At 34.7% G+C, this 16380-nt stretch overlaps 1 protein-coding gene across 4 annotated transcripts in view; it reads left to right on the top strand.

The window, feature by feature from the left end:
• ATRNL1 (attractin like 1) overlaps positions 1-16380 on the top strand; it is a 497977-nt gene that overhangs the window by 34743 nt on the left and 446854 nt on the right. For all 4 annotated transcript variants that reach the window (XM_026704834.2, XM_087932664.1, XM_087932666.1 and 1 more), the window contains exons 2-5: positions 5321-5404; positions 6469-6582; positions 7708-7836; positions 9593-9801. In XM_026704834.2, coding sequence (XP_026560619.2) covers positions 5321-5404; positions 6469-6582; positions 7708-7836; positions 9593-9801 — 536 coding nt within the window. The remainder of the gene's footprint in view (positions 1-5320; positions 5405-6468; positions 6583-7707; positions 7837-9592; positions 9802-16380) is intronic.

Raw genomic sequence — 16380 nt, 5'->3', positions numbered from 1 at the left:
ATTCAATGTACAGAAAACTAAAGTCCTACATTTAGGCAAGAAAAACCAAAAGTACACATATAGACTGGGTGAAACCAGGCTCAATAGCGGTAACTGTGAGAGAGATCTTAGAGTCCTAGTGGACAACCAGCTAAATATGAGCTAGCAGTGTGCAGCAGCTGCCAAAAAAGCTCATGCAATCCTAAATTGTATTAACAGAAGGATACAATCAAGATCAAGGAAAGTATTAATACCCACTCTATAAAGCCTTAGTAAGACCACACCTAGAGTAGTGCATCCAGTTTTGTTCACCACATTATAAAAAAGATGTTGAGACTCTTGAAAAAGTACAGAGAAGAGCAACCAGGATGATTAGGGGACAGAGACTAAAACATATAATGAACGGTTGCAGGAACTGGCTTGGCTAGTCTAATAAAGAGAAGGACCAGGGGAGACATGATAGTGGTCTTCCAATATTTGAGGGGCTGCCACAGGGAGAAAGGGGTCAAACTATTTTTAAAAGCTCCTGTAGGCCAGACAAGGAATAATGGATGGAAATTGAACAAGGAGAGATTTAACCTGGAAATAAGGAGAAACTTTCTGACAGTGAGAACAGTCAACCAATGGAACAGCTTGTCCTCGGAAGTTGTGAGAGCGCAATCACTTGAGACTTTCAAGAAGAGATTGCCTGCCATTTGTCAGAAATGGTGTCGGGTCTCCCGCTTGGGCGGGGGTTGGACTAGATGACCTACAAGGTCCCTTCCAACTCTGATTATCTGTTATCTGCTAAGCAAAGTCAATTGGGAAGCTGGTCGGGAAAATCACAAGTTATGACTATGTGATGCTTCATTTAATGACCTACACTGCTTAACAATGCATTTGCAGTCATGGTCGTAAATAAAAAAAAAGTTTGTTTGTTGAAAAGAAGATTCATGCAAATTCTTGTTAGTCTTTCACATTGGGATTTCTGTTTTATTGTTTTGAATGTGAACCTGGCTATTTTGAAAAACTTCATTGCTTCTTTCTCCTTTCATTTTGCTTTTTGAAAAAGATCTTTTTTTCTTTTGCTATTGCCATCTGTTCTGTTTCCATCCTTTTTGCTACATTCCCTATTATTATATTTTCAACAGAATTATTGTGACATATTGAATGAATAGACAACTATTTTATAAATGTGCTCATCTTTAGCATGCCAGAAGACCCTTTGCGTCTTAATTTAAATGCATTTAACGCATTTTAATACATTTAAATTGTATTAGATTCTGGGAATTTAGTGCTTAATTCCCAAAGTTAAAGTTAGAGCATTAAGATAATGTTGTTGCTATGGTATCCAAAGAAAGCAAAATGGCTTTTTCCATTAGAAGAGACAAGCTATCTTGTCTAAGGTTGTTTCAGTTTTCTCTATTTGGTTGAAAGAACAAATGTAACATGTTCAGATAATATAGTAATTGTAAAGCCACTGGCAAATGGATAATTTAAAGCTATGCCATGCAAACAAAGAACTTCTCCGCATGTTGCTCATGTCTATTTCGTCTGGATACTATCCATAATCCTGCTGAGAATTTAGCCAAATTAAATTTTTATACACTTCATAATCTCCACACTTATTTTCATTCCTTGGTATGGAAAGTTGCATGCAAACAATAAATTAATACATTGTGGTTTGTTTTCATTTGCCACCTATCTCTATTTGCTTAGGAATAGGTATACTAGATAAATTACTGCTACTTTGGTGTAAGAGATTGTTGCTCAAATTGTTTACAGAAGAATACAATCAGTTGGTTCTAAGCAGACAGTTCCAAAAAACTGGATTTTTGTAGAAGCTGTAAACAGCCATTCCATTACTGTGTATAATTGGTGCTTTCTGTAAAACATCAATTTTGATTGCATGGAAACAGCAAAGATTTTTAGAACCTATTAACAACTAAAATGATAACTTAAGTGTGACTGACTTTACTACATGGAAGTAGTGAAGAAATACAGAAGAAATAAACCACTGAGACATGCTCACAGAAATTTAGGAACCACAGGTAAGTAATATTTATTGAAGATAATAGAAAAATGCTGTGAATTCACTGCTCTGAAAAGAAATAGTTTAAACCCTCTTTTCATTTTCATACTGTAAAATGGCCTCTTCTGTTGGCTGGCCTGTCTTCATGTGCTTTTCATTTCCATAACTATTACATTTTTAAATTGATTTTGTCAGACTTATCTTTCACAATGTGGAGCTCTGAGAAATATTCATCTGATACAATTTCCTTTCTTCTTTTTCACAGAACCATAGAATGTAAAGTAGCAAGAAATATTGGGGATCATCTAGTCCAGTCTTGGCCAGGAAACTAGTGTCTCAGTACTCCCAAGGGATGGTTATCTATAGCCTTGTGTTCTAGCCTTGCCTAGGCAGAAAACTAGCTGAGTGACCTTTGGCCATTCCCACTTTCTCAGCCCTTGAAAGAATCAAGACAATGCCAAACCACCTCTGAAATTTGCAGGGACTTTGTGATGAAGATGGCAACACAATCAGATAAGCAATAAGAATCCCTTTATTATCTCCAACTTTGCCCCCAATGTCCAGATTACCTTCTGGCTGCAGAAAAACTCTCCCAGGAGCAGCCTTTGACTGCAGAAAATTACGTCCAAAACATGAGCAATACAAACTATAACTTAAAGTCCAAACAGTAATGAAGTAATTAGCTTGGCAGGGCAGGAGCAAGAATTTCAGACTTGAAAGCATGGCAAAACTCACACAGTTGGGAAGACGCCAGGAACACAGATAAGCCATGACAACACCTTTGCTCCCAGCAACCTGCTGTGCGCAGTCTGCCTTTCTTATCAACTGTCTCCCCAGCTGTGGCTAATGAGGGGAATTAGGGCCCTTTTCTCCCCCGTAAAGCCACGCAGCCCACATTGCTTTCTTCTCCATTCCTCACTGCATGCCCTAGGATGAAGAGGATGTGGGCCCTGGGTCTATCTCTGAAGGCCATATATTTTTCACATTGTTTACTTGTTATATGAGAGTGATCCCAGTCTATTCTTCAGAATCGGAGCCATCAGAATTTCCTAGAGATCATGTCAGTGGTCAATCAAAACAAAGCTATGAACGAATAACTGATTTTGATGCTAATAGATATTTTAAAAAGCCTTGATAGGATTAACAGCCTAATTTGGCCCTTCAGCTTGTTGCTTTTCTGAATGTCCAAGGCATTTCTGATTCTCATACGTACTTCTGCTTTGCAATTAAATAACAACCTAGGAAATTACATTGAAGATGTGATGTGCAAACGAAGCCTATGTAGGTTAATTTTTTGTTCTATGTGTTGTGAGAAAACAAAAAATTGGGTTTATAGAATAATCTTTCACATTAAATAGCGGCATCCGGGGCATAAGAAGTGCCTTGTTTTCTATGCCTTTGAATCGGGTTTTGATTCCTGGCAACTGCCTGGGTAAGTGCCTGCAGGCCTTTTGGATTTGGTTTACTTCCTAGTGCAGACCGTGAATGACTGGTTCAAAGTTCATCCAGTTGGCTTTGTGCTTAAAATGGGACTAGAACTCAACTCAATTCAAATCTTTATTATGGTCAAAGACTAGTATAAGTGTGAGTAGGTGAGTACAACAATAAAAATAATTTAAAAAGCATAAAAGTAGATTACAATTATTAGAAAAATACATAAAAACATTAAAGAAAAGGCAAAGATTTCCTCTAGGGGATGGTGCTCATCTCCACTGAGGGAGCCAGCAGTGTCTGAAGACATCTGAAGACATTTCCTTGTTCATGTGACCAGCACGATTATATGCTGAGACTCATAGAACACTGTTACCGTTCCATTAAATGATACCTATTTATCTACTTGTATTTGCATGCTTTCGAATTGATAGGTGGGCAGGAGCTGGAGCAACTATCTCAAGGGTAGTTGATCAACTAGACTAGACTGAGGGGGTTAATTTTTTTATCTACTCCAGATTAGTAGATAAAAAAAAAAATAAAACAGTAGAGTGATTACATACTAGAAAGGCACATGTCATAGGTTCATGTCACACTGTGTTAAGAGATGTTTATTTAAAATTTTGTACAATTGTACAATTAAGACAACCTTGGTAAAACAAATAGATAAATAATTGTCATAATTAACATAACTGAACAATAATTGATTAACAATATAAAAACCAACAGTATCAATATATTAATTACTACATTTCTGTGGAACTCTTTCACCTTAACCAAATATTAGAATGTTGTTGAAGATGGCACAAAATTCATGTCTAAAAAAAAGCAGGCCAATAAATACAGCATTTAACACCTGCTGGTTTTAGTCCCCTCCTACTCTATTTTATTAAAAAGTGACTAACCAACAAATTCTGCTGACCTAATTGTACTGGATGAGTTGATTCTAGTTGTAGAAGGCAATTCTGTTAGTATTTTGAAGTAGGATGATCTGAGAGAGTGATTAGTCCAAAATCGTTCTGTCAATTTTCCATAGCTGAGGAGATACTAGTTTAACATCTTAACTGCTATATCACATTTACGTTTCAGAAACCTATTAGCAATCAATGCAGGACATGCAGCACAAGAAAAATGTGTTTCTGGTGGTAAGAACCTTACAATAACAGGGCCACTGCATTTTTTAGCACTTGTGGTTTCCATGTGGTTTTCCAAGGTATGCCTTTGTATAGCACACTACAGTGGTCCAAACTAATAGTGATTAATTAACAACTGTATAGTCGTATGGTTCAAAGGTTTGCAACTGATGCAGTCTACAGAAGACAATCTATTCTATTTATTTCTATCTCTGTCTCTTTGCCGTAAATTGATAGAAAAAGGTCCTTGATGGTTTCCAAGCTCTGAAGATTTTGAAAAGAAAGGTTGAAAAGAAATTCATTTTTTTTTTAATTTTCAAGGGTATTATATAATAAATATTTTGCAGGTTTATTATTTGAATTATACTGCATTTTTATTTTGCGCCTGGAAATTTTTATTATGAATTATATACACTGCTTATTGATTAATAGTAAGTTCTTCCCCTAGAATCTTTTCCCCAGTTGCAGTATTTACCTGCTTTGAAGACTTTTTGGTATAAAATAAACTTGATTGTAAGTTCCCTCATTACACTGGGTTGCGTCAATATCTTATTATCATGTTGCAACCCAGTTTGGTACACTTGTATGCAACTGAATGCATGCAAATATGTATGCAAATATTAATGAGTGAAAAAAGATAAGAAATGTAGTTTAGTTCAGACATGATTTTATATAAAATTCTTCTTTTAAACTTCATTCAGATTGTAATATTTTTGTATGTACTTTGCAAAGAAAAATAGCTTTAAAAACTTACTTTTTTTTGTAGGTTAACTGAATCTTCTGGATATTTAACCGATGGGCCCATAAATTATAAATACAAAACTAAATGTACATGGTTAATTGAAGGATAGTAAGTATATTTTAATTAATGTTGTTTATACGCTTTGCTCTTCACAGATACCTGACAAATTTTAAGTTAAAAAATGATTGTTTTCTATAACTTGGTGGCAAAGATTTTGTAAAGATAATTTTCTAAAGAACTTTTGATGATTTTCTAAAGAACTCTTGATGCACCAGTTATATTTCAGGGGAAAACATTGAGAAATTTATTGCTGAGAATTAAATTCAAAATACAGACAAGGAATATATGACTAATTCTACATCCACGATAGAATTGCAGAATGGCATTGCAGATTTTGATGGTCATATCTGTCCATTATTTGTGAGCTTAACTGGCTGCAGAAATGGACCTACAAAGTTACCTGCCGTGAAAAATGTCAAGCAATGCCTGATACTGTGAATTATAAGTGTGTCCTAGCTCTCTTTGGCCTGATAATAGTCTGATGCTGATATACATTTTCTCATATCATTGGTTTTGATATTAATCAATATAGAAGTTCCAAATAACAGATTTTGATTTTATTGCTGAGCAGATAAAGATGTTGAAATTGGCATTCTTACAAATTAAAATAATACTAGTTTGAATGAGTAGAATATTTCTTTTTGATAATTTTCAGGCCATATTTGAATATCCAATGAATTGAGCTAAATGGTTTTATACAACAGCCTAATCTCATCCACAATGTATTTTCTAAGTTTAAGCTAAGTTAAGCTTAAGCAAATGTGTCATAATAAAGTATAGTTTTCTGTACATGGTGAAGAAAAGAGTATGAGGGTAAGGAGAGACCATGTAGGTAAAGAGCCTGTTTCCAGACAGATATTCGAACATCAGAATCAGCAAATAGTTTTTAGTTCCACAGGTTCAGATTGGATTTTCTCATTTGCAAAGAAATGTCTAAAATTTATGCAATGGTTGCATCCACATATTACAATTTTTAAAAATGCATAATCATAAAATTGACAGTAGCATTTGCATTCAAGTCTTGCCTTTAATACTGTAGTGACATGCTTATATGTACATTTCATTATAAAATGTTCCATTTTTAAGTGCTGTTTCTTGCTTTTCTCTCCTAGCCCTAATTCAGTTTTACGATTAAGATTTAATCATTTTGCAACAGAATGTAGTTGGGATCATATGTATGTTTATGATGGAGATTCAATATATGCACCTTTAATAGCTGTATTTAGGTGAGTATTTTAGCTTAATAGCTTTTATTACAGTGTTATAAAATGTGCATTAAATAGAAGTTTCAGACTGGATGGCAGTATGTAGTACCCCCTCTACTGCCTTTTTAAAGATCCTTCTTTTAACCATTTCAGCATGAGCCATGTTTAGCAAACCCATCATTTTAAAATTTTACCCTGACTATTTTGAATATCAAGAAAGAAAGAAAGAAAGAAAGAAAGAAAGAAAGAAAGAAAGAAAGAAAGAAAGAAAGAAAGAAAGAAAGAAAGAAAGGAAGGAAGGAAGGAAGGAAGGAAAGAAAAAGAAAGAAAAGAAAGTAAGAAAGAAAGAAAGACTATTTTTTTCTGTCTGGGATGGAGGGCAAACTCTTGTTTCACCTCTTAAAAATTAAAACAATAAGGTTTTACTCATTTTCTTGTTAACTTAGAATGAGATAGACAGTGCAGCAGGTCTACAGAGAACAAAAATGTAGCTAGAGAAAAGGGAATTCCTTTATAGTGTGCAATTGGACTAGAAATGAAGTATAGCAGCTGAACCAGACAGTGCTGCTATTGCCGCTATTGCAGAAAAATGAGAAAATACCCTTTTGGATTTGTAGCAAGAAAAGAATGTGGTCGTTGATTTTTCCATGGACCAGATACAGGTGGAGAAAAATATGTGACGTGCCTATTGAAAAAGACTTAGTGGCAGCTTGGTTATATAGACTAAACTTAAGCCAATCTGGGCAAAATTATGCCTACATTGTAAACCTGCATCTTTGAAATAAAACATATGTTTAAAAGTTGCTTCTGTACAATGATTTTAATTTTTAATTTTTTAAAAACTGAAATATTGCCTTTATACATTTTGACTGTGTTATTTTTATGGCATTTCTAGAATTGATTTCCAGAATTCTCTTATTTTAAACTACATTGTATGGAAATCACACATTTAAAAAAATCAAAATCATTTAGAAATTCTGACTAATTCAGTATGCAAATATTTATGTTTCTCACTGTGTTTTGCTTTACATATTACAATGGAATGCAATTTTCCAAATTATGCTAAGAACTCATGTGATTTGTTCAAATCTCTAGCTTTTTACTGTTTATTAATAATACATATCTCTTACGTTTAAAATTCTTCAGTGGTCTTATAGTTCCAGAAGTGCATGGAAATGAAACTGTACCTGAAGTAGTAACTACATCTGGCTATGCACTGCTACACTTTTTTAGTGATGCTGCTTATAATCTAACAGGATTCAATATTTTTTACTCGTAAGTATTTCTTATCTATTATTTTTTCTGTTAATTAATTGGCAATGTATTTCTTTTATTACGTGAGACCTGGAGCTTAAAACATTTGAAGTAAGCTTATGAAAATTCGATTTTGAGAAGAATGTACGTAACACACATATAGCTTGAAAAATGTTAATAAAGAGAATTCCATCAATAGTCAAGAAGTCTTTAAAGCAAGTCCTTTGCGGACTGGCTTGATGGGGGGGGGGCGGGGAGGGGAGCTGGGCTGCATGAGCTACTGCTTTTATGAACTCTTGACTATTGATGGAATTTCTTGCAAGAGTGGAGCTGGGTGTCTGTGTGCCAGCCCACCTTTCATGTGTCCCAATTCCAAATAGGCCACAGCCTGGTGGTGGGCCACAGCCTGGTGGTTGGAGACTCCAACTTTAAAGAATACTTAGTAGTTACTGTGTTTAGTGCATCTGTTATTGCAGGTAGTCCTTGTTCAATGATGGTAGTTGGGATTGGGATTGGTTGCTGCAGTTAAGCGAATATTACATGGTCACCGCACCATTTGCAATCTCCTGCCAGTCATGGACCTTGTTAAAAGTTGGCAGTGAAGTCACAAGTGGCGATCATTTAACTCTGTTCCCCTGTGATGTTGTAATTGCAAATCACCCACGTGATGAAATGACTGTGGAGATGCTATCATGGTTGCAGCTACAAGGGCTGGTCATAAGTTTCTTTGTTCAGCACTGTGATATCTATAAATGATCCCTGAATGAGTGATTGCTGAATGAGGACTACCTGTATTTATTAGTGTGTGAAGTTGTATCTCAAAGAAGATAGATTGAAAAAATGTTTTAAACAGTACAATCTGTTCATGGAAACGTACAGATTTTGAGAGTGTGTGTATATTGGTCTCCGTCTTTCTGTTTCTCTGTTCATATTCACAGACGCAGACCCATATATACATATGGGTGCTCATTTGTCTGGATTGGTCTTTCTAAATGGGCCAACTAGAAACAAATTTCTTGGACTTAAAGGCTAAGTTTTTATAGAGTAAAGCATAATAGCATTGATACCATAGAGAGCTGAAAATTGTGCCCTTAACTCCAGACTTCAAAAGTGTAAAAGCAATTTCTGATACTTTTACCTCCATATTCACTTCTCTTGGAATATTTTGCTCTTTTACAAAACTCAAAAGTGAGATTTTATTTATTCATATTTCATATTTCTTAATAGTCCATCTTTCTTGGGTATTACATGTCTTTGGCTTTTAGCATATTAAATATAATTACTTTCACACTTGTGTCTGATAAACAGAATGTTCTTAAAGGCCAAAATAGTTACCTTTTCTATTTGATTCTCTTCCCCATTTATTATGTGAATATTATATTTTAGAAATCTAATACTAAAAATATGTTGGGAAATCAAATCTTTATGCTGATCCTACTTTTATTTCTTTTGCTATAGTGGAATAGAAATGCCCAAGTCTTACAAAATTGGAATGATATGTAAGACTGTATTTTCAACCCGTTGTTCTTGACTTATTTCTTCTTTATAGATGTGCTTTAGTATGTAGTATGCTAATAAAATACCTTATGGAAAAATAAAAATGCAGTGCATGATCATCTTATCACTGATTTCTGGTTTTGTTGCTTGATAATTTTAAGTAATCTGAAGTAATTAAGAAATTACTTATATAAAATAAAAAATAACTTGAATGTATAAATAATGACTATTTCTCTTTGGTGCTGCATCAACTCATTTCTTCTGATATTGTTCATTATAGAATTAATTCATGTCCGAATAACTGCTCAGGACATGGGAAATGCACAACTAGTGGCTCAATACCAAGCCAAGTATATTGTGAGTGTGACAAGTATTGGAAAGGAGAAGCGTGTGATATCCCTTATTGTAAAGCTAACTGTGGAAGTCCTGATCACGGTTACTGTGATTTGACAGGAGAGAAACTTTGTGTCTGCAATGATAGTTGGCAAGGTAAGTTAACATTTTTTGCTAAAAACCAATGGAAAGTATTTCATGGTATGTAAAACATGTGAAGTGTCTTGTCTGTCTGTCCATTAGAATAGACTAAAATAGTAATGAATATACTACAGCTGGTTGTTTATCTAATTTATCTTCTCTTAACTGATGGTCCTCACTTCATCTATTGATTATTATCTCAGAAGATTGCAAGTTTCTGGCTTCAAACCCCGATGTACTTAGATCAGGGGTGTTGTCACAGCTGTGTCACGTGATGTATTGTGTGACCATATCCCCGCTTCACTAAATTGGGCATGGCCAGTGCATGATGCATCCAGCCCATGGGCTATGAGTTTGACAGCTCTGACTTAGATGAACATTCCTTAGTTGTTATATTGAGGCTTATACAGATATTCTGATTTAGTAATTCTGGGATAATTTTGTGAATATCCTGGCATTATAATAGAATCTACAGCTGGAACAAGCTACTATGGCCATTTAATTCAACTTCCTATTCAGAATAGATGGATGGATGGATGGATGGATAGAATTCTTTATTGGTCAAGTGTGACTGGACACACAAAGAATTCACCTCCAGTGTGTAAGCTCTCAGCGTACATACAGACAACAAAGTGATGGATCATATAAATCATAGTTGCAATAAGAAGATACCACAAGTGATAATCATAGATACTAATAGGAGAACATAATGGGAAAGATGAGAAAGATGAGAAGATAAGAAATATGAGGAGATGAGAAGGTTAATAGCAATACAAACTACTACATGGATAATCTCTTAGGCCTAAGACAATGCTGTGGAAATTAAGTGTTCAATAGAGAGATGGAAAACTATGTGTCTAATTGTTTTGGCATGAAATGTCCTATAGCAGTGTCCAAGGGGAGAAGTTGAAATAGTTTATGTCCAGGATGTGAGGGATCTGCAGATATTTTTTCATCCCTATTTCGTGAAGTGTATAGGTCCTCAATGGAAGTCAAACTGGTTGCAATCGTTTTTTCTGCAGTTCTGACTATATGTTGAAGTCTGTAGCTGTCCTGTTTGGATGCCATTTAAATATTACCATTTAATTGTAATAATATCCAGCCAATCTTAGCTGACTTGTTAATCAGAAATTCTGACAATTTCTTTGTCAGAAATTTTACTGAAATCATGCTACTGAATTCCATATTATGATATGAAAAGTTACTCTATTAAAAATAAAATTAGTTCAGTAGGGTTTGCTCTTGAGCATGCTGGGTTATTACTAATCTTTAAAAATGCTTATATTTTTATGATCTTCTGGAATATTAATTACTTTATTGCTTCCTTGATCATCCTTTTTGATCTTAGAAACAATATTTCCCTTCCTCCAGTCTTCTGGCATTTCTCCAGTTTTCTGAAATGTAAGTTTTCAAATAATATTAATCAAATAGTGCTATTTAAAATGAATAACACCTGATACAATACATAAAATTTTAATTATTCCATCAAAGCCATAGAGATGCAATTTATACAATTCTGGAGATTTAAATTAATTCAGAGTGTATATTTATTCATGTACCTTGTTTTTGTCAAGTTTCAATCCTGTCATTTCATGCTTTTCTTTCTTTTCTGTATTTGTAACAAATACAAATACCTTGCTGAGAGAAAGGATATATTAAAACGAAGTTGAAAAACAGTGCAGAGAAAGGCTTCTTGAATTCTTTCCAAGCCTTTTACCAAGGGTGGCAAAGAAGATGTCTGAATTTTCTTTTGTGAAATGAAGTAGTAGAGAATACTTTTTTCTCTACTACTCAGAGTAGTTGCAAATGCATTGCCTCTATATGGCATTTATTGTTCCATTATGTTATGTCTATAAATTTTTGTGTATATGCATGCATTGGAAAGCATAAAACAGGCTTCATATACCTTGTTATGAACCTATGGACAGGTTCACACATAATGGAGTTTGGGTTTTGCCTGAACATGATCTGTGAACTCAGCAAAGAGGAGTTATAATATAAAGAGGAGCAAATATAATGGATTCTAGATTTCTAGAATTATAGGATTAATGGTTTATATGGATACAAAGAAGTCTTGGAAATGTGAATTGTATTGATGATAATCAGTTTCATGCTTTGGAAGGAAATGTTACTTTATATAAGCAAGTATAACTGTTTGCTTTTTAAGGAGGTAATGATTTTAGATAGTGTAGTGACATTTATTGAAGTTAAAAAAAATTGGAGTCTAGAGATCATAATATACTTTCTTGCCAACATTCATTACTGAATGAAAGCTCTGTTTCAATTAAAGGCTAGTGAATATCAATTTTTTATTTTTATTTCTGTTCAGGAATAAAAATTCAGGTTTCTAGCTCTATGAAATCAATCTATGGACCCCAGGTTAAGAACTCTTACTTTACATAATTTATATCAATATTCTCTTGGATTGGAAAGAATAAAAAGAAATTGAACAGTTTTGCCTTTAATACAAAATCATAAACTTTCAACATTTCCTAATTGCGAACAGCTGAATATCTATAGATTCCAGATATAGCCTAGGAAAATTGTATTCTTTAATAGTTCTAGAGATCAATAGGGATTGCAATAGTTAGCAATCGTATTATCACTTCTTTTAACAACCCCATAATCCCTTGTGGGGTTGAGTCTGGGCAACTGAATGGAGGTAGCAGTGTTTACTGGCCGGATGCCCTTCCTGTTGCCAATGCAGAGTTTTGTTCCGCAGATATATTCTCATTGTGGCCAGAGAGAGAAATAGTTGTCTCTACCTAGGATTGAACTCACAGCCTCCTGATTGAGAGGCGACTGCACCACTCCAGTTGGGCAATCTTATTATGCCAGCAGAAAAATGAGTAAATAGCTTATTACTGTGTACTTGAAAATGTTTATGAAAGCTTATTTCTCTCCATCTAGTAGGGACATGTGATGAACATACTATGTCTTAGTACTTTACTTCTTGTGTGAGAGGTAGCATGTTGTCTTTTGAGCTTTACAAGTTGGAGAAAATATGTAGTATGCCACATGACGTAATGAGGAAGACAAATCTATTCCCGTCTTATTATTTGCTGCTGAGAAAGGGAAAGAATTTACAGATTTCCTTTAATGAGTGATTCACAAACATCTTCCATCAAAAGAAAGTGTTTCTCTGATGTTCATATAGCTCTTGAAACTAGGTAGTGGCTAGGTTCATCAGCTTACAAATCACTAATACAGTTTTATTTGGTTTTGTCTAAAGAAAGCAGCCAATAGATTTTGTTTAAAATGACTGGTTTTTATTCATGTTTGTATGAATCCAGCACTGCTAGCATTCATAAGGTAATTGCTTTTGGAAAGAAGGCATAATAAGGGAAAATATACCCTATGGATAGGTTCACACAGTGGAGTTTGGGTTTTGCCTGAGCATGATCTGATCTGAACGCAGCTTTTTGTGATTTGTAAACTATGGTCAATACCTTAGCTTACATTATAAAGTCAAAACATTCTTTCTTTCTCTTATTGACACCTGGGAAAGCTACTTATACTCTCCTTATACCTTACTATTTGAAGGAAATTCTTTACAGTTTAAATGGGAATTGGAAGGATTTATAAGCATTTTACAGAATTACTATCAAGGATTTATTTCCTTTTTATGAGGCTGGGCTGTTTTAAATACTTTTTTTGTTTTTGGGCAGGAGTTTTTGGTAATGACTTGTGTGTGTGTGTGTGTGTGTGTGTGTGTGTGTAGGAAAACACTAGTCCTTCATGCACACTATTTGAGTAATGCATACTCATTAGATTGATGCTGAAAATCTTGGATGCTTGTAACTAACCAACTGATTTATTTTATATTTAAGTGTTACACTGTGTTTTATATGAACCTCAATTAAGCTGATGGAGATTTGACATACTAAAGATAAATGCATTTCAACTCTCAGTTCTGCAAACTGATATGAACACAAAACTATTTCAGAAAAATATATTTCATGAAATAATGGATCAAAGAGATTTGCTAGAGTCAGTCAAAATAAGTATTGGAACCAAAACACCCCCAATATCATGTTCATAAAAACACCAAGATGTTAAAGATTTAGTCATCAGCTACTTCTTTTCCTCCTTCTTTACACACAACTAGGAATTTTTATCTTCTCTCTTTCATTTGGGAGGAGGAGATTTAATGCTTTCTTTCCCAGCTCAATTTTCTCCTTCATCTTGTGGCTGTGTCTTAAAGAAAAAAATGGCATTATTCACATTTTAATTATTATACTGAGGTATGGTTTTACTGGTATAATTCATAAATTAGTTTATAAAATTGCCTTGATCACAATTTGAACAGTGGTTTATAGAAAGTTAACAGAAACATAGCAAGTTGTCCGGAAGTGTAGTTTCATTCCTTTTTGTCTTCTAGATAGACAACTGTTTTCACACTACTTTGTGACATTTATTTTTTATTAAATTGCTGTGAGGGTTGAATGAAAAGTAATGCTTTCATCTCCATCATGTTAGTTTAAATAGGTATATTTTAATAAATGAAACAGGAAAACTCCGCACTTTGTCTCTTCAACCAGGTCCTGACAGGTTTTTTTACCTCCTCATTTGGGTGAAACAAATGCCTATGAAGATATTCCCTCAATGTTGGGAGAAGGTAGAAGTCAAATGATGCCAAATGTGAACTGTATGATGGATGGGGTAAGACAATGAGATCCAATTTCACAATTGCCTCTTGGGTGGCTCATGAGGTATGAGGGCTAGAGTTGTTGTGTTGCAGCAAAATTTAGTTTTTGTTATTTCAAACTCTACTTAATAATTATTAAAATGTTGCAAAGTAGTACTGAGGCAGGTTCAAAGAAATATGTGTGAATAACATCATATATGATCTCAAGAAATGTAAGCCCAAGTCTTCCTGCTGAAAACTAATTTTATTCTGCAGAGGAATCTTTGTGATAATATTCCATGGATTTACACTTTGTTTCCAAGTCAGTGATGAAGCCATGTTTCATCAGCTGTCATTTCTTCATGTGAAACTGTGAAGAAAATTCTTACCTTTGTTCTTGTACAGTGACAAATGCTGGCAAATGTCAACTCCTGACATTTTTCTTCTTGCCATCAGTATTTGAGGAACTCATCTTGAATAAACCTTCCAATATTTAGGAACGTTAGTTATGTGACCAGGGTTCATGTGAAATGCCAAGTTTGATTTAGTTTCTCAGTTTCTATCACTTGTCCATAAACACTTCATCAACCTTTCTGATGTGAAATTTGTGCTGTTTCAGGTTGTCCATTTTGAGCTTTATCAATTTGTGATCTTTATTACAAATGTATTCTTCCAAGTTCAGTTGTTTGGCACAGTGATGGACAGTATTAATATCAAAACAATTATCATAAATAATATGCATTTAGTGGTGAGTTTCAACCAGAGGGATTTTCTTGGCAGTCAAAAATTTCAATCACAGTATATTGCTTAAACTATAGCAATGAGCATATAGTGAAAAATGACTTCACTTTTGCTCACAGCAAATTTCTGCCAACTGAAGAAAAGAGCTAATGTGAAAGAACATATCAGAGCTTCTAATATATCAATATTGCCTTCTGCTTTAGTCTTAAGACATTGGAGTCATTATTTTTTACTCAATGCTCATATATTTAATAATCCAAAGTTTGAAAGAGAGTTTGCTGTATTATGATTGTAGCCGCTAACTTCAACTTTAATTAAAATTGGTATCAATAGAATCTTATTGTAAAATTACTTATACCCTTGTGGAGTTGGCAGTATTACAAGAATTATTCATGAATTGCTATTTATTTCATCTTACAGACATTTGTAAAACAATTATTCGACTCTTACTATCCCACTCTGACAATTTTTCAGGTATTTTGAATTTTTTTCTATTTGCAGATTGAGATGAACTTGTGACAATAAAAATGGGAACTGTTAACATCTGTTCTTTTTTTTTTTTAATCTCCTTTGTGGCATATTCCCACAAAAATATTTTTGCATGTTCTGACCCGTTATTTTATAATGGGTATTTTTTTTGTCTTTTAAGTTTTGGCCATTCTGATGCCATACTGTGAGTGAAACAAAATAGCTTTCCATTATGAAATTGCTAAGGCCACCTAGTCAAGCATATTTGAAAAATGTGTCTCTTGCTGACACAGTATCCCTGTCCAGCAATTCTATTGTATATGATCATTTAAGGCAGTGGTCCCCAACCTTTTTTGTACCAGGGATCAGTTTCACGCAGAAACACCTTTTCAAGGATGGGGGGAAGACACTTTTTCAAGGAGGGGGAGGGGAGGAGTCAAGTTTGGTGGTTTGCTTGCAGACGTTTCATTACCTGACTAGATAACATCTGATGTTGTTATCTAGTCGGGTAATAAAACGTCTGCCAGCAAACCACCAAGTTCAGGGAGGCTCAGGACAAGTCCCTGCAGGATGGCTGAGAAGCCCCGCCTCTCAGCCCTGCCTCCCTCAGCCTCATCCCTTAGATGTCTCCCTCCCTCCCTCAGCCTTATCCCTCAGGTGTCTGCCTCGTTCCTTTCTCAGTCGCTCTCTCGCTCCTCCACCAGCCCAGGAAGAAACTGCTTCAAAGAAGCCAGCAGGGTGGCTTTTCCTGTTGGCGC

Source organism: Pseudonaja textilis, chromosome 4 (genome assembly GCF_049901715.1).
Source record: "Pseudonaja textilis isolate UNSWEBS1 chromosome 4, rPseTex1.2, whole genome shotgun sequence".
Classification (NCBI taxonomy): Eukaryota; Metazoa; Chordata; class Lepidosauria; order Squamata; family Elapidae; genus Pseudonaja; species Pseudonaja textilis.
Note: the sequence above shows the minus strand (reverse complement) of the source record. Positions and strands in the feature narration are given on the sequence as shown.